The sequence below is a fragment of the Amphibalanus amphitrite genome, unplaced genomic scaffold (assembly GCF_019059575.1).
Source record: "Amphibalanus amphitrite isolate SeventyFive unplaced genomic scaffold, NRLGWU_Aamphi_draft 000610F_arrow, whole genome shotgun sequence".
NCBI lineage: Eukaryota > Metazoa > Arthropoda > Thecostraca > Balanomorpha > Balanidae > Amphibalanus > Amphibalanus amphitrite.
In genome coordinates, this window is record NW_024882104.1 from 108,237 (window position 1) to 127,288 (window position 19,052).

The 19,052-nt window shown below is 47.9% G+C and overlaps 2 protein-coding genes across 6 annotated transcripts in view; both read right to left on the reverse strand.

Moving 5' to 3' along the window:
• The window catches only part of LOC122363211, a 30,293-nt gene extending 26,926 nt beyond the window's left edge, over positions 1–3,367 (reverse strand). The window contains exon 1 of one of the 3 annotated variants that reach the window (XM_043332202.1): positions 3,240–3,367. The gene's annotated coding sequence lies outside the window, so the exon portion shown is untranslated. The remainder of the gene's footprint in view (positions 1–3,239) is intronic. The other 2 variants (XM_043332204.1, XM_043332203.1) reach the window with 2 other exon arrangements.
• A 4,203-nt stretch (positions 3,368–7,570) lies between these two features.
• LOC122363202 lies at positions 7,571–16,944 on the reverse strand. 3 transcript variants are annotated; one of them, XM_043332175.1, is made up of 9 exons: positions 16,753–16,907; positions 16,174–16,372; positions 15,039–15,213; positions 13,585–13,817; positions 12,356–12,566; positions 10,639–11,848; positions 10,201–10,317; positions 9,537–9,805; positions 7,571–9,265 (listed from the first exon to the last, which is right to left on the reverse strand). In XM_043332175.1, the coding sequence occupies exons 2-9, from the start codon at positions 16,368–16,370 to the stop codon at positions 8,198–8,200; spliced, it is 3,480 nt and encodes a 1,159-aa protein (XP_043188110.1). In that variant the 5' UTR covers positions 16,371–16,372; positions 16,753–16,907; the 3' UTR covers positions 7,571–8,197. The 3 variants fall into 3 exon arrangements, with proteins under 3 accessions (XP_043188110.1, XP_043188113.1, XP_043188112.1); XM_043332178.1 differs by lacking the exon at positions 15,039–15,213 and having other exon boundaries at positions 16,753–16,944; XM_043332177.1 differs by lacking the exon at positions 15,039–15,213 and having other exon boundaries at positions 16,343–16,372; positions 16,753–16,904.
• Positions 16,945–19,052: the final 2,108 nt, after the last annotated feature.

Here is a 19,052-nt window from a genome sequence, read left to right on the forward strand (position 1 = left end):
TTCGGGTCAGCAATGCCGTCGAGTTGGCCATCAGGTGGTGTTGCAGAATCATCAGGTACTCTTGATCAGGTACATCAGGTACAGAACCTCTTGACTCATCAGGTAACGCTGTGACTTGTCTGCCAGGCACAGAGGGCGGACATGTCAGAACATACTTCAAATACATTTTTAAAAATCATTTTTTAACCAAAAGCTCTGCAAATTAGGAAGCCTGGAATAGGCTATTGCTTAGCATCATAAAAACTACCCAAATACCCAAATCAGGTTAGGCTTGGTTTACCCAAATACCCAAATCAGGTTAGGTTTGGTTTTTACACTTCAGGCTAAAATGAGAACTATCTTAGCATCATTATCCTTGATGTAGCATTGTTGATGCTTTTTGTCTTGTACAATTGGCAATCAGTATTCAGTGACACAGAATTGGAATTTGTGGTTCAGAAACCTAGCATTATTTGAAATAATAGCATTTTAGCAGTGCTCATTCTTTTTGAAAGCAAGTGTATTTTTTAATATAATTTTCTAGGTAATTCATTTCCTACTGAATATGGTTATGAGACCATTGTTACTAATTTTGGTATTATTAAGGCAGCTGTAGCATGAGTGGGCATATGCTGTAGAGACTGGAGTGATTAAAGTCACTAGAGGCTTGAGGGTTTTTTTTAGACATTATGCAGCAGCCTGGGGAGATATGCAGAGGCAAGTCTAGGCACCACCAGAAGGGGGACAAGCAGTCAGCACAACACACAGCGGGCACAAGGGGAGAAGATTGTAAAAACTATTGCCTGGATCCACCTCTGTGGACATCCTCAGGCATGCCTCTGTGGACATCTCCAGGCTGCTGCATGTAAAAAAGTATCAAGCCTCTAGTGACTTTTTCCACACTGCAGCAAATGCCCGCTTATTCTTGGTCTGCTCTACCTTCCTCCAATTATGAGTTTTGTGTGAAAACGACATTTTTACATTGGTGGAGCTTGTGTGCGCATGGTACACATAAGCCATGACGGCAGCATTGCTGCAATGAATAGGAAACAGCTCCAGGCCCAAAATACATACCACCTAATACCTTGCCAAAATACATGACATACCTACCACCTACTGTTGCATAATGCAATTATTTATGTACTAATAAGCCATGGATTATCATTTGCCATGTGAGCACGCACACACATGTGAACCCAATGCGGATTAAGTTTGGCCTGGGTTGTTTATCCATGGTACCAAGGAAAACCCCAGCAGAAACAATAACAAAATTGCAAAGCTACCTGTTTGATTTTGATCATGCTAATTAATGAGCAGCAATATAATATTTTGTTGCTATCAAATATTTCCTTGTGGCGCACGAATACGTAGGCAAATAGCTGACTGATGGGTAGGCACTTTGTCCTCAAGCCGGGCACTGATACTGAATGTAAACCATGTTCTTGTGACACAACAAGCAAGTTTTCATTACCTTATGAAACTAGTGTCAATTTCAATGTCATTAAAATATTCAATTTTGATGAAAAAAATACATATTTATCACAAATAAAAATCATGGGTGATCATGGGCAAGTGCGCCACAAATGACATAAACCCTCCAATATTGTCGAATCAAGCTTAAATTCAAGTCACAACAGCTTCACGACAGGCAAACTACAAGATAATAATCCCTATGCTACTGTGCAACAAATTTAAGGTAGCCACACCAACCAAAAATGCATCACAAATCACCTAAACCACTCACCAAGGACAAAACTGTCATGGCGGCGTCCGCTGCTCGAGAAGAGTCGCCGGCGACTGGCCTGTGACGCGGATCTGACGTCACCAGTTGCTGGCGATTGCCCGGCCGTGGCCCGGCGATCGCCACCGACTTGCTTACGTCATACCTACGTCACACACGATCGTTGGCTGGCGGTCGCTGGCGGTCGCCGGCGACTGCTGCTGTCGCCGGCGACTGAAAAGTTGCTACGTGTGAAAGGGCCATTAGCCCCATTAATCTATCATCAAAGACTGAAACATGATTGATCGAAACAAAATTGATCGATAGGTATCGAATATCGAACATACTACATATGCAACCTGCTTTCAATACCTCTTTCTGGATTAATAGACAACACAAATCATGACATGATTTCTCTTCCTCGATCAAATCAATTACGACAGCTATCGCCACTTTTAACCCGCGCACCGACGGGGGTCTGCGCCAACTTCGTACCGACGGGGGGGGGGGCGGATGACCGCCCCCCTGAGATCTCGAGAACGGAGCAAGATAACGACAAGCGATAAACGGCATCGGATACGCACGGTCATGGTCTACAATTTTTACAAAGGTCATTTTCAGGTCAGGTCAAAGATGACGTCACAGGGCTCCAAAAAGTCAAAATGGCGGCGCTAGATATGGAGAGTTTTTCTCGAATAACTTTCGAATTAGTCAAGATAGGAACAAACTAAGGGCATCATCGTGAGCCTCTCGTCAATCCGCATCGAATGATATATATTTTGACCTCAAAAGGTCAAGGTCAAAGGTTGACCTCAGGTCACGTGACCTTGAGGTCATCATGCATACCATTCGATGCGTCTTGACGAGCTGAACACAATGAGACCATCCGCGCGGCTGTATCTTGTTCCTGTACGGAGTTATTGGCAAAAAACCGCTGGTGACCTTTGATGACGTCACATGACCTTACAGCTGCCCAACAGCAAAACAGACCTCAAGGTAGTGAAGGTTGATCGTATATGAAGTCATGTATGGTATATGGGGCCATTCCGACCCGTTTTAGTGGTAAAAACAGGGAGTTGATTTTTTCCCCATTGACTTATAATGGGGAGGTCGCGAAATTGACCTGACCTTAGGTCACCGATATCAAAATTTCGAGATATAAAAATTGTAGCTACTAATGACCTAATAACATCCTGCGACTTTCAAAGGCCTCCGACATCTACTGTAGCTCTGGCACGGTGACAAAGTTGCAAAAAAGTGACTTGAGGTTGGGTCATTCAAAGTGACCTGATGACCTGACCTTTAAAGTTAGGAGGTTCAAACTTGCACACCATGTGTAAAATTGATGAGGGAATAGTCGTACCAAATTTCGCGGCGCTACGCGCCGCGGTTTTCCCCCTATTCGCGAAAAACCTCAGGGGGCGGATATCCCCCCCCCCGTCGCGTCGGTGCGCGTGTTAACATCCGTTATAAGAGTTTATGCAGTACCTACACACAATCCAACAAGCATCAAAATTGTTGATGACATCTCACGACTCACCGTTGGCTTGATCCGGGAAATGTTGCTGTCAAGAAGCCACCATGGGTTCGTCCGGGTCAGCCCAGGTCACACACGTCACCAAAACGCAGCTCCACCGCCGGCCGCGCCCAACTGTCTGACCCGAGACCGCTGGTCCACCCTTATCCGCCCATCCACGGCGCCACCCGTCCCCTCCCCGCGGCGATTAGAGCAATCGCGCCCGTCATCAGGTGATCACTTATCTTTGTGTTTAGTTGAGAGCAAGCCCCTTCGGCCTGAAAAATGCAGCACTGCATGGGATGATAAGATAGAGTATCGGAATACACAGACTACCCACATGGTGCGCCGCGGCACGGGCCACAGCGGTGGAACGTTGACGTCCCGATGGAAGTCCTGCTGCTCAAACGGCCACCCTGGAGAGAATGCTAGTCCAATGATGAGGAATTGACCTCACCACCGGTTGGCTTTTTGGGGTGACCGCCAACCCGGAAAGGGAAGCATGGGGGGGGGGAGCGGGGGAGTGGATGGATCTTTCTAAGGAAGACAAGGGCGGGTGACTGAATATAAAACAGCAGGCGAGACGCTCACTGATGGCATACAGTGCAGTGGCAGATAATGTTTTCGATATGTGCACTCGTGTCGATATATGATCGGTTTAAATAAAGGGGTCACGGTGACCAGTAGTTTTCACGGTAACTTCAAAGAGCTGAGACCTCACCCCCCGGCAGTTTGGCTGATAGGCGTCAGATGTCAGAGTGACAAAGCTGGCAGTCTTGGACCGAGGAGTGCAATCTGTCCCACGTAAGTGCAGGGGGCAAAGGTGAGGGTGTACACTGTACACTGCATCTCAACTGCTGTGGTCACTGAAACCCTTATTTTGAGACGCATGACACATAAAAGTAAATAACTACAGGGTAATCATTGATCAATAAAGAACGACATAAAGTTAGCCCCGCGGGAGGCACATAATATAGCTTTTAATGCATAAATAACATTCCGTTAAAAAGAACATTTTGGACATTTGAGATGACACAAACGGATGTCCGCTGTGACGCTTCGTTTGTCTATAGGAAGTGCTCGAAGTGCCATCACCTGCTCAAGTGTAAATGCTCAATTTTAGTGCAAGCAGAATAAAAAAGACCTTTGCATAAAACCACTGTTTGGTGAGAGAAAGGGGGCTGAAGTGTGTGTGTGTGTGTGTGTGTGTGTGTGTGATGGTGGTGGTGGGGAGGGGGGGGGGGGGGAGGGGGGCTGTCGCAGCGTGGAGCGTGCGGCCGCCCGCCAGTGCACCGAACCTGAGGGAGGACATGACGGAGAGTGTTCACTACGCCATGGTGGTGGCCTACTCAATCGGAACCACGGGAATGCCAAACTGCAACTGTACGATCCTTCAGCTTGCGCCTCACATCAATCTCATCAGTGTCAACTTTGACATCAAGGGGTTAAAGTCTCCGTTGAGACTTAAAAGTCTCCCTTGAGTGGTGGAAAGTATCGCCTATCTGTATGTGGTGAAGCATTAGCTATGGCAGAAAAAAATTGATCATGACATGTCATAAGTTTTGGAAACACGGCTAGCGCACTCGTGATCCAAGACATTGCTACATACATAGATGAGTCATCACTTTAACCACGCATATTCACGCGGTTCACGAAAAAGGTAATGGGGTGTCATCTCATCTCAGCTTCGTGACGATAGTTATGAAATATTTGACACAAACATTGTGTCGATCGTGCGAGAAGTGTTGAGTGCCGACCGCCAACGCATGTCCATCCGCTTACACCATTCCATGACCGGTCCTTTTTGTTCTGTGCAAACTGGACCAGTTGCGCTGACCGGCCTTGCCTGATATTCTTTCTATTTGGGTAGAACACTGTTTTCAGACCGGTCCAAACTATCGTGGGAGATATTTCGGTAAGGACAGAATCGTTAGGCAACATCAGCCCATGATTTATAAGGCGAGCACCGATCTGGAGATTTACTGTCATTTCTGGACTAGAAGAGGAAACATCATGTGGGTGAGTTTTGGCTGCCAACAGCGGGATATGCAGAATAATGCGCCTGCAGCGTATTGACCTTGCTATATAGCAGTGCGATTTACTTTTTAGTGTATGAAGTGTATGAAAACATTGCCAAAAGGTAGAGTAATCTTGTTGTAAAGCATATTGGTTTCATGTTTAAGCTTAGTTTCGGTGATGTATTGAATTTTATTTTATTTTTATTTTATTTATTTTTCAAAACATCCACGGGCATGGGCACCCATTGATGGACGTAGTCCCATATACCTACATATTACACACACACACGCACACATACACACACATACACGGATGGAAAATATCAAGCAGACCTAGGTTCGTTAAAAGTATGAGAAAAAGCTGCAGTTCACATCTCCCCGTTCTATCTAATGTGCACAGGGCTGCCTCGAGCGGACATACGCTGCTACTCGTTTCTTATACTGTAGCTGGCTATGTTGCCACACATCGACGTCACGGTTTGCGTCCAGAAACATATTGCTGAGCATCGGTATGCGATTGAACAGGCTGTTTTTGACGGTGTTCACCCTAGCGTAAGACACGTGAAAAGTGCTCCAGTTGCGAAGCAGCCGAGTGGGAGCAGCCAAAGGGAATTGAGCCAGAAGAAACGGGGAGTCGATGGCGTGGCGGTGAATGTTACGAATGAATTCGCTTTGCACACTGCTCAGTCGTCCTAAAATATGATTCTGTCCTTCAAAATGTGATCAAGGGAAGACGGTTAGCACAAATTAAATCTAAAAATTGTTTTCAAGGCGAAAGACTTCATATGCAACTACGCATTTCATTCTTGGACAAAATTGTCATATTTTGCAGGCTTCCTTTCTCCGTGACCTTTGTATGCATCGATGTTTGCTTAAATGAAGCAGCGCCAACTGTGAAACCAATGTGAATATCCGATGTTTTCAGATAATCATTATTTCTACTGATGAAATACTAGGACTTACTCCACAAGGAGATCGAACCGACCCATTCGATCTCCTTGTGGAGTAAGTCCTAGTATTTCATCAATTTAATTCCATCTCCACATCATGTCATTACGTCATTATTTCTACCGTAGTCGCTGTGGCATTGGCAGCTCCTCTTCCGTATTATACCAGCCCCAGAGGCCGGATGGGAGGTTTCCAAGCCTCTGGACCCGTTGGAGCACCTGTTGGAGGTCATGGAGGCTCTGAAGTCGTCGGCGGGAGGGAGGCCGGAGGAACTCGACCCAATCTTCGTGGTGCCGTCGGACTTGGTGGAAGTCGTGTGGTAGGAACTGGTGGAAATCGTGTGGGAGGAATTGGGAAAAGTCGTGCTCTAGGAACTGATGGAAGACGTATAGTAGGAACTGGTGGAACTCGTGTGGGAGGAGTTGGTGGAAATCGTGTGGGAGGAATTGGCGGAAGTCGTGGTGTGGGGCTCGGTCAAAGTCGCGCGGTAGGACTTGGTGGATCCTCCTCATCTTTGGGAGCCTCCTACAGTCAGGGCAGCTCCTTTTCGGTACCCAACTACAGCACCCGCTATTCGGTGAAGGACACCTTCTCAGGCGTGGACGTCGACTCACAGGAGAACCGTCTCGGTGACCGAACCGAGGGCTCGTACTCGACGCTGCTTCCCGACGGCCGGAGGCAGATCGTCACCTACTGGGTGGACGGCAACTCGGGCTACAACGCCAGGGTGACCTACGAGGGCGTGGCGTACCATCCGCAGACCACGCCCCTCGGCTATGGGCGGTCCGCCGCAGGGCTGGGCTCACTTGCTCTGGGCGCTTCTGGCGGTCCTGGCTACGGAGTTGGAGGTGGTGCGGCCTTTGGTGGTGGCTCCGGACTGGGTTTGGACGGTGCTCTCGGGTCAGGTTACCGAGGGTCGGGTGTGGCGTACCGCCGCGCAGTGCCGCCGACCGGGGCTACGGCGACCTCTGATCAGTGTTGAAGGATCTGGGATTGGGACGCGAGAAAATTGGTTTATGTAAATGAAATTAGGTGACAATTAGGTAAATGACATTTAATGTGTGTGCAAATATACAAGAGACGTGCGTATGGTAAATGACAATTAATGTGTGTAAATATACAAGAGACGTGCCTACAAGAGATAAATACGAGTATGTACCAGACACGCAATTTTTCGTTATCCATCAAGCTTAGAAGAATTGGATGAAATCAAATTAAACATTTTCGCTCCGGCTGCGACATGCGAATGGTGACGCCCCTCAGTGAACCGACAATTTGAGGAAAGACTATGCATGGCTAAGATGAGTAATGAATAAGAATCACAAAACGAGCTATTGTAGTTCGATGCAGTGGGTGCCAGTAAATGTAATCTGATCAAAACGTCGGTCGTCATCTGGAAAATGTATCACTGGGCGTACCTCCTCACAACAGAACGAACATAACCCACAACACAACTAGAAGCATTTACACATAGATAGTGTTGTAATACAAATGGAATTCCTTTAAATATCGTTCTATCCATCATCACACACTTTGATAAATCATTCGCAACGATAAACAATCTCACAAATTAAAACCATTTGAGTCGATCATCAAAGCACATCACCAACAGAGCAAACAAAAAGCTGAAGTCAGAAGAATTTCTCCCACCCTCCACGAGTTATGACTTCTTCAGGTTTAACATCACATCGCAACAACTCCTCGTCCTCGACCCCTCCCATCAGCATCACTTCTCACCTTTGACTGTTTCAATCTTTCATCTGCATCCAACTTCTAAGAAACATTGTCTCTTTTCTTGTTCAGAGAGCATAAGTTCTTAACATAGTACAACGTTTCATATCTTATATCACAAGCCGGCATATCAACGCTCATCTGAGAAAAATTAAATGACACCACATAAAGCAGTACTTTACCTTCACAGCAAATGATGCTTTGGGATCTGCCGCAGACTAAGCTCTCTTGCGTGTAGCGAACGCGTCCACTTTTGAAAGTGTTCTCTTCCCAAGTGTCACACTTTTAAGGCACTTCTTGTGTGTTCACACTGCCACCATTTGGGGATAACGTTACCCCTTTCACGGCCTCATAGTTTTCCTCAGTCTCGTGTCTGACGTCAGCTCTTTCCGAAGATGCACTATCTCTCTTCGTACTTCCTAGAGACGTCTTTCGTGCTTCCCCCTCTGCCTCAGGCTCGCCATCAACTTCAGGTTCTTCCTCAAAAGACTGGTAATCATCATTCTCTGTTGAGTCGTTCATAGCGAATCTGTAAAAGGCCCTTCGGAAGCCAGGTTTGTGCGGCATAGCCCACTTCTCGGGAGGTGAGATAAAGCCGATGATCTCCTCGAAGACTTTTTTAAAATAGTTCATATCCAGGCCACTCTCCTCATCGAACAGCTTTGCACTGAGAAGCCTGTAACCTTTCAGCCCCGGCTCGTACAGCACCTCAGCAAGTACAGTCTCGTGACTCACGTCAGCTCCTTCCGTAAGTGAGCTAACTCCCTTCGTACTTCCTAGGGACGTCTTTCGTGCTTCCCCCTCCGCCTCAGGCTGGCAACCAGCTTCAGGTTCTTCGTCAGGAGACTGGGAGTCATCATCCTCCGTTGAGTCGTTCATAGCGAATTGGTCGTAAACTTCTTGCATGTAAGTTTTCCATTGAATAGGCTGCATTGTTAAAGATAGGATGAAGTTGACTATTTCCTCGGCAGCCTCCTTCACAGCGTTCATCCCCGGGCCGCTGTCGTCATCGAACAGCTTCACACTGCGAAGCCTGTTACCTTTCGGCTTCAGCTCGTACACCAGCTCGCTAAAGCAGCTCCCTGCTGCCCGGAGTGGAACCAGGTTTCGGCGAATGAGCGCTGCCAGCAGCAGCAGGCAGACGCAGCGCCGCCTCTCGGCCTGTCGCCAGCAGTCTGTCAGCTCCCGCAGCTGGCGTCGGCGCTCCGCGGGGTCTTCCACCGTCTCCAGGTGATGCAGCAGGTCTTCCCGCGAGAGTGTGTTCCGGTTGACGGGCGCGAGGCCACGCGACAGCCGGGTCAGCATGAAGTCGCCAAAGCTGACGGCCGTGCCGTCTCTGCGGTCTGACTTCACCTGGCGAGCAGTTGGGGCGAGGTTTGATGTCACGCGGTGCCAACATTAGCGCGGGGGTGATCGGATGACATACTCGTACTGGGTCGATCGGACTCCAGAGCGGTTTCCGAAGGAAGATAAAGACATCGGTCAACACATCTAAAGCTAAGGATTCCAATCAAATTCATCATAGAATGTATCACGGCTACGTAATTCCGCACATGACCAATACAATCAAGGCAACTGAGGTTCTACAATCTTGTTGCCGTGGTGCCCCTCACCTTCCACTTACCTGGAGTTTGTCAAGCACTGCGCATGCGTCAGCGCAAATATCGATCAGTCGCGGCATCTTCAGCACAGCTCGGAAGACAACATCGACGAGTGCGTAGAGTCCGTACTCGGTTTGTACCGAGACGTGGCGCATCTTCTCCAGCAGGTGCGGCGCGTTCTCGCCGGTCAGCTTGTTGATGAGGCCGGTGAGCTCTCTGACTGCCCCAAGATCCGTGTGCTCCGAGCTGGAGGGACCTTGGCGACTGTGTGGAGGCGTCCATGCAGGAGCACCTGCGAAAGGACGCAGTCGTAAGAAGTTGTGGGAATAGAATTAATCAGCATTGGACAAGTTCAGCTTACGTGAATTGGCAGACAAAGTATGTCAAAGCTATTAAGAAACCCTGGGAACCTGGTGCTTCGGTTTGAGAATCTGGTGTCCAGGTTTCCAATCTGGACTTGGCAGGTAGGGCAGGGTACTGGTGGCTCTTTAGGGCGATGAACTCCTAGAGTTGGCGTTATGGAGATCATGTATGTCAAGTTCCATATTTCTTTCAGCAATTAACAACGAGTCCTGACTTTACAAACACAATCAGGTCAAGAACTGAATTGTAAATGAACCAAATGGAAATCCCGCAGGACGTGACAAGACCTCGTCCTCCAGTGAGCCCGATGGGGTGATACGCCACCTGCACTGCCGCTGTCCTGCCGTCCGTTGTCCAGCCACCAGCAGACCTCCTCCTCGACAGTGTCTGCCACCGCGTCGACCAGGCTCATCACCTCTTCTCCAGGCTCGGGGTCGTAGCCTGCGGAGGAAATGGCATTATTTCACTGCTGCGATTGTGATTCAAACGCAATGGCTCTGGGGTATACTTGCGGCTTCGAATGACACAAAACCCGTTACAACACACATGCGCTGGTCAATAAGGGGCACATGCGCGTCTCAGCTGCCAGTAACAGAAACAGGACAAAGTGATCATAAACGCAATAAAAAAGAGCGTAAGCACAGGCAAAAAAGGACAAATGGCACAAGTACACGAGGCAGAGAGTCATTACAGTAAGGCAGAGAGTCGTTACAGTAAGGCAGAGAACAATAGATAGAAACAATAGGTCAAAGAATCACTTACCGTAGCTGGCAAAGCCGAATAGCATCGTCATCGGCACGTGGATTGTATCGACCACATCCAGCTGCTGCAGGGGCTGCTCTAGCACCTCGTTCACGCTCAGCACCGTCTTGAACACGTCCTGCAGCTCGTTCTGAAGGTGCATCGCTTTCCGGTCAGTCCGACCTCTCGAAGGCTGTGCAAAGCGCCATGGCCAGGCTCGGGCTCGCCACTCGGCGGCCGCTGAAGCGCTCAGGCCCAGCGCCGAGGGCGGCGTGTCGGCCGGCGTCATCGCCAGCAGGGTCAGCAGCACGGCGCGCACCTGACCTCGCCCGCTGCGGGGGTTCGTGACTCGCCGCCACTCGACCAGCGCGGCGGCCGGCAGCCGCAGCAGCTCTGGCAGCGCGTCCAGCGTGTTCGGCCGCAGCTGTAGCGTGCTGAGCGCCGCTCGGAGTCGGCTTTGCTCGCCTCCCAGCAGGACGCAATCCAGCAGCGGCGCGCGCCATGTGCAGCTCGCCAGCAGCTGGTGATTCTCGCCCCTGTGGACGGCACCAAGCAGCACCAGCGGCTGGGTCGGAGCTCCCAGCAGCGCCGAGAGTCTCGCCTGCAGCGGCATAGCTGCCATGCGGCTGAACGGGAGGTCATCACCTTCGACTCTTGGTATCAGCTTTATTGGCACATTGTACACGGCTCTGAGACAGCTGGTGCGCACGGTACCGCTAGCTGCCGCTTGTCGCAGTGCCGGCGGATGTGGGAATTTGACCCAGGCGGGACGGGTTTTGGCTGCGGGTGGAGTGGGGTCATACAGTGGTGGCCTGCGGGTAGGGATGGGGCGGATAGAGAGGGCTGGAGTGGGGACTGGAGTGGAGTCAGTGGGGGCTGGAGTGGGGCCAGTGGGGGCTGGAGTGGGGTCAGTGGGGGCTGGAGTGGAGCTGAAGTCGGAGGGGACTGGAGTGGGGTCAGTGGGGGCTGGAGTGGGGTCAGTGGGGGCTGAAGTGGGGCCAGTGGGGACTGGAGTGGGGTCAGTGGGGGCTGAACTTGGAGTGTAGCCAGAGAGGACTGAAGGAGCCACGGGAGCAGCTATGTCGCACAGCACCATCCCTTTGGGCAGCATCATGGTCCTGGCGTCCCTGAAAAACTCGAGACTGCTTTTTTCTTGGCAGCTGATGATTCGATGAATTTGGTCTTCGATGTCCCACTTTTCCTGTTCGGAAATTTGGCAGCTGCAGAGCACCTGAAAGAAATCCATACTGTCAGCAATCACTCCCTTATAACTTCTTTTGGTCTGATGTTGTGCCACTCTCCTAGACATAAGCCTAGCAGATGGCATACACAAGATAGGCAAATTAAATGTCATGTCATATCATCCCTTAACAATATATAAGCACAATGTGTTCACGGGCGATTCACCAGCGAGTGACATTTACTGTTTTCTGACGAGGTGACTAATTAAATATGATGTATTCAGTTGCTTAATGATTCACGTCGAAGTTCACTTATGACGTTATAGGTCAGTGACATGACCTGACCTAAAAATGCAGTTGGTGTCTCAAAATGTGACTTGGTTCAAAGGTCAGGTATGCCAAGTTTCAGCTTTCTATCGCCGGCGAGTTCGGAGTTATTGCGAAAAATAAACTATAAGGGAGTGCGTCACCCCCTTCCCCACTCGGCCGGCGATGTTAAAGGCAAGCAATCTACCGGAATATACCGCAAGGAATAAAGCAATACCAGAAGGACAAACCTCTTTCAGGGCAGTTTCAATGGAATCCTTGTCGGAGAGCCACCGCATCAGCAGGTCCAGTCGTCGGAATTGCTTCTGCTCCACAGAGTGGTACTGCTCCTCAAGCTTCTCGAAGAACGCGTCGAACAGGGCTGGCGGATGTGGACCGGTGCCCGGGATCGTCGAGACGAGAGGCAGCATCTCGACGGAGATGTCGAACTTCTTCAGGAATCTGTCGAATCGACCGGATCAAGGTTGAATAATATTTTAAGGTATATGCGTACTTGATTTGGCCGAGCGTTTCTATCGCTTAAGGATTGCAACCTAAGAGAAGCAGTATCATGTATCATGCCTTCAAGTCGTCTCGGTGATCGGTCAATCGTCAATCAAATCGTCTCAGTTGAGACACTTGACTATGCCGGTAGACTACGTAGCTTGCAGCTTTTCTCAGTCAAGGGCAGACTGCTGAGGGCAGATCTTATTCAGTGCTGAAAGTTGTTTAATGGCAGGAGTCACCTAGATGTATCTGACCTGTTTGAACGTCCTATAACACAGCAGCACGCGAGGTCATTGCAATAATATTTTCATTCCGACGTCTCACACCGATGTAAGGAGACACTTCTTCAATGTGAGATGCATAGCTGCGTGGAATGCTTTGCCACAGCATGTTGTGACCACAACTAACTTAGCTAGCTTCAAGAAGTTACTGGAGAAGGCGCTGGGCTAAGAATTCACTGACTGACGGTTGTACCTACACTTTTCTAGACATACGCGCGTTGCAGAGCTACCAATGATAAATATGTTGCGCTGTCGCAAGGCCGTATCGCTGTGGACAATATCATATGTTCGTGCTCATTGAATACGCCAATGTTACGAAGGCACCATAACTATTTCGTAAATGTTCAGGTTTCCAAATTCGAATTCAATTTCCTAACCATGTTTTTGGCTCTGAACGGAAATGGAAACCCAACAAGGTGAGTTGACCAGGTGAGTCTTAACCAGTATCATGTCTTTTTCAGTATGACAAAACGTCAAATAATTGAAAAGGATCTCGTCTCGACACACCTCTGCAAGTAGACTTCGCACTTCTTGTAAGGGCAATCGGAGGTCAGGTCAGTCATTGCCATTCGCTGCCCCGATTGTGAAACTCCTGCCATAACATGAGTTACTTGAAGTAAGCTACGCTTAGGGTTTATTTACGATCATCATTTTAGTGTAATATCAGCCGCCTTTTTCAGCAGTTGCATCACCTTTCAGGGTGGAACACCTCACAGGGCATGTAGAACCCCTTCTGTCCCGGCGGCGGATGGCGAAGCTGCAGCACGGCCCTTTTTCGTGGTACCTTGACGGCGACTATGTTCTGGGTCAGGTACTTATTCTGAATTCCCATGATTGGACAGTCCAGTTTTCGGGCCAGCGCAGTGAACTCGGCGGTTGCATCATTCAAACAGACGATGTGCGGTATCTCCAGGCGCCGAAGTACCTGTGGAAATACAAACATGACCTATTTGTATTAACACACGCAGTGGAAGGGTTACGAGTACTCAGCCTAGTGGAAGGGGGGGGGGGTGAATGTCACCCCTAAACATCTCAACTCCTATAACCACTAGAAATATGAAATTTGGGTGGTAACTGGTAGCTGAAGGCGGCGGACAACTTTATTGTCTGGGAATAACATGACCCTAGGTCAATATTTTGCTAGGGTCAATCGTGGCCAAATTTCCCACATTAGTGACTTCTTACGTTTATACTCCGATAACTCAAAAAGTTACTGGCCGACTTCCCATTTCGTTCACTTTACGACGGACCAAATATTTGAGTACCTATGTATGGCGAATCTATACTTAATTAACAATAAATATGGCGGTTAGAAGCAGACATGTGCATGTATCCGAGTGATGGATCAATATCAGTGGATCTCGAAACAAACTGCAGGTTAGGATGTATGATTCCACCGGATCACCGGAGTAATTCATCCTGGATCTATGTATGATCTCGTAGGATTGGACGATAAACTAAGAGCATGGATCTATGACCTGAAAGGATCCCACCATGCAAAACATTTCAAACTATTTTTTTAGAGTTTCTATGTCAGTAAGTGCTGCAGAAGTCAAAACTATGAATTATGGCGTGCAATCATATAAATCAATAAAAACAGAGCGTTTGTAATTTACAACAAGTGAATTTTTGGCATTCCTGTGTTGACAAAAACTAGTGAAGATCTATGATCTTACTGGGTCTCAATGAAAAAAATTGTCTCGCACCTGTGATCCAAGTGGATCTCTCAGTTAACTAAAAAGCGGGATCTATGATCCCATCGGATCCGAGATCAGGGCTTTTGGGATTCGATCTCAGATTAATTTTCTGGGATCCATGCACATCTGGTTAAAAGCCTGCAAAGAGTTATATGTCGCCGGCTGGAGCGGGGATCGGCCGACGCGGAAAATGCGCATTCAGTTTCAATTTCAAAAGCTTGCTCAAAGTTTATACTTTTCATGGTTTGTTTGGTTTTGTATAGGTATCTCAATCTTCTAATGGAAATCACTACTCCGTGGGGTCCATCAGTAACGCGCGGAAAAACAATAAAACTCATCTGTATTTAAGACACACGATATTTGTGTCAATAATGAAAACATGAAAACGAGTTAGATCTTGTGTAAACACTGTTTTCAGGTACCTGCTGGACAACTTCCAAATTACATACCTGCAAAAATATGTTTTTGTAAAGCAGCTGACTGGTTAGATCCTCAGTAAGTCGAAAGCCGTGGTCCTTGTATGAGTCCTGTATGAAATCCGAGTCGAATTCCACGGACACCCGTGATATGCCCAGTCTGACGGGTAGCTCGTCATGGAGCAGCACAACAGGAGAAATTCCGGATCTGGAATATTGGAAAAGGTACAAAGTTTTAACATCCTTCAACGTCGCGCGTTGGGTGCCGTTGCCGAGCTCCCACGTCCTTTACGGTGGTATCATTTTTTAACCCTCGCCCGTATTGGTGTTTTGACAGCCGCGAACATATAGAGGAGGGGGTTCGTTGGACCTCTTTGCCGTTTCGAGAGGAAGCCGATGATGCCCAATTTTAAGGTCCTAGGTCATTGGTTGATCTTCCAGGTCAGGTCAATGACCCAAAAGTCGGGAAAATCGAGACCTGTTGGAACGTCGTTAAGCGTGGCTACTATGGGGTTTTTGGGGGTGCTGATCACGAATATCATGTTCGTTTTGAGCACAGATGATGTCTTCATGCATTTAGGCCAGGTCAGGTCAGGTCAGGTCAGATCAACCAGTAGGGGTCCTGCCGGGTATTCGAATTAGGTGTGAACCGCCTCTGACAGCTCCGTAACATGTTACGAAGGCACCATAACTACTTCGTAAATGTTCAGGTTTCCAAATTCGAATTCAACTCCAAAAACTAGCCTAGAAACATGTAAAACTCGAAAAAGTGAACCGAGATCAGCAAAGGTCAATGACCTGACCTGACCTTCAGATGACCTTGACAGTTGACACCAACCCTAATGCATGGACGCAACATCATATTGCATGTTTGAACGCCTGAAACCACGAAAAAACTGCAAACGCGCGGCTAATACGAGCCGACATACGCCGAATCGCGATTCCGGCCAAACATGGTCTCGAAAAGTAAGTCACAGGTGAAAGGTCATTTGGGTCAGGATCCTGGAATTCTTAGAGTAGGTGTAAAATGGATTAACGCGGGGGTACTGAAAGTGTCGTCGCAATCAGCTGCTTTTTACGCGAGTTATTCGCAAAAAACCGAGGGGGGGTCAGTTCGCCCCCCCCCCTTATACGGGCGAGGGTTAAATCACCCTCGTGCCCAACATACCTTTGCAAGTCGCAGAAAAACGTTTTCACGTTCCTCGCATAACTTTGGTAGATGCCTCCTTCGTCTATTTTATCATAACACCAGTTTTTCAATGACACGATGAGATCATTGCCATCAACTACCAACGGACAGTTGGAGACACATTCTTCACGAAGCAGGCCATGCTTACTTGCAAACCATGACAGATATTTGACCATCTCTGTAATATATCAGGATTCATGACGTCAGTTACCACATTATCATTGAGATATCTTGTCACGCATTCGTATATATGTAGGTATTTTCTTTTAGAATGCAGTTAACCCCATTAATCTATCATCAAAGGCTGAAACATGATTGATCGAAACAAAATTGATCGATAGGTATCGAGTATCGAACATACTACATATGCAACCTGTTTTCAATACCTCTTTCTGGAGTGCCTAATAGAGAACACAAATCATGGCGTGATTTCTGTTCCTCGACCAAATTAATTGCGACAGCTATCGTCACTTTTAACATCCGTCAAGAGTTTATGTAGTAGGTACCTACACACAATCCAACAAACATCAAAATTGTTGATGACATCTCACGACTCACCGTTTCCTTGATCCGGGAAATGTTGCTGTCAAGTAGCCACCATGGGTTCGTCCGGGTCAGCCCAGGTCACACTCGTCACCGAAAAGCAGCTCCACCGCCGGCCGCGCCCAACTGTCTGACCTGTGACAGCTGGTCATTGGTAGCTCTCATCCACCTCCGCACAGCGCCACCCGTCCCATCCCCGCTGCGATTGGACCAATCATCTTGCACGATACCGTTTTCGGGTGGCCGTCTATCTAATCTATCACGAGTGTTTTGTTGAGAGCAAGCTCTTTCGGTGTAAAAAAAAAAATACAAAGCTATGGGATGATAAGATAGGGTGTAGATATTAGGAAGCTGCGGTGGTCCATCGCGGTGGGAGAGACTGTCCCGGTGAGGCGGCGATGTCCCGATGGGAACGCCCGCCCTGCCACTCAAACGGTCACCCCGGAGAGGATGCTAGTCCGATGAGGAGTTGCCCTCTCCACCGGTTGTCCGCTGGGGGTGACCGCCAGCCCGGAAAGGGACACGTAAGGGGATGCGGATCGGTTTATCATGAGTATGACATGGACATATGACTTAAGACGGCAGGGGAGATAGCTCGAGCGAAGGTGACATACGACGCAGTGCCAGATTATGATTTTGATAGGTGCACTTGTGTCTATCTATAAATCGGACTCATAAGGGCCCCTGGGGCCGTATTCACGTCGATCATTTTCGTAAGAATTTTCTTAAGCTTGACCTACTTCTTAACCCGCGCCCCACTGGGGTCTGTGTATAACACGCCCTACTGGGGGGGGGGGGGGGGCTATTCATAGCCCCCCTCCTAACTCCAAAACTACTGGGCCGATCGTCAAAATTCAAACGGCGTCTGATAGCCCCGGAAAAACTGTCGAGCGAAACCTAATTTCATTGACCTCGAGGTCACCGATGACGTCACAGGCCAGGTCAAATAAAAATTATTAGCATTTTGGCTTGTTCACATTTTGGGCTCTGGCCGCCGTCTTACAAGTCAGATCAGGCTCATTTTTGGTTTCCACACTCGTGAAGAGATGCTCTAGATACTTTGAGGGTACCAAACTTGTACTTTGATTTTCAGGTCAGGGTCAGGTCATCACAGGTCACGAAAATATTATATCATGCGTCGGTCACGTGACACATGTTTTATGGTCCATTTAGGCCATAGATTTCGAATTTGATGTCGTCTGTGTCATTCGAGGTCATTTGGAGTCGAATTTCGCTTAGGTCAGGTCACTTTCAGGTCAAAAAAGGTCAAATTTTGAAGTTTACATTTTTCAACAAAAAAGGTGTCTAATGGATGCAGTTTGAGCTCAGGAACACGATGGTGCCATTTATATTGGTGTACGATGTCAAATACGTACTGAAAAATTGATTTGAAAAATTAATAATTGTGATTTTTTTGCAATAATGCGTATAACTTGGCCATTTTTGAAGATATTTAGCTAAAACTTACTAGAGTTAGTCAACATTATGCGTTCTGTCACATATATTCCGTTTTTTTCGAAAAGTCAAAAAACTTTTTGAAAAAAGTATAAAAATATAAGTTTTGAATATTATTATATAAAATTTTCGAAATTTTCAAAATTTTGAAAATCCGAGATAGCAGTTTGATAGCGCTGTCAATTCTGAGTCCTTTCATGCAAAGAAATTGGATCTAGCTTAAAAACTGAGCTCTTGGGAGCGATTGCCGTGGTTCAATGTTTTGCGTCGAAATCGGACGAACATGACGTCACTCTGACGTCATTTCCGGCCGACCTATGGTAGCTACAAAGTTCAAATTTTGACACAAGGTGTCAAATTGATGCAGCCGAAGGTCCTGAAAGTTTGGCGTCGATCCGTCAAGCGGTTTGGAAGTTATTGCAGAAAAACGGGAGGGGGGCTATAAATAGCCCCCTCCCAGTGGGGCGCGGGTTAAGTAATTTTTTTTTTATTCACGTGAACTCCGTCGATAAAAACTTAAGAAGTGTCGACGTGAATACCAAATTATACTTTACGAAAGAAAATCGACTTACGAAGTCGACGTGAATACGGCCCCTGGTCTTAATGCTTAAAGACATCATCTACGATAAAACTTACACGATATTCGTGATCAGCACCCCGAAAACTCCCATAGCAGCCATACTTTACGACTTTCTAGCAGGCCCTGATTTTCCCGACGTTTGGGTCATTGACCTGACCTGGAAGGTCAACCGATGACCTAGGATCTTAAAATTGGGCATCATCGGCTTTCTCTCGTGACGGGCAGCACGCTCGTTTTTTTCCGCGAAGCTCTAGCGAACTGGTGCTGGTGGTCGTGTCAC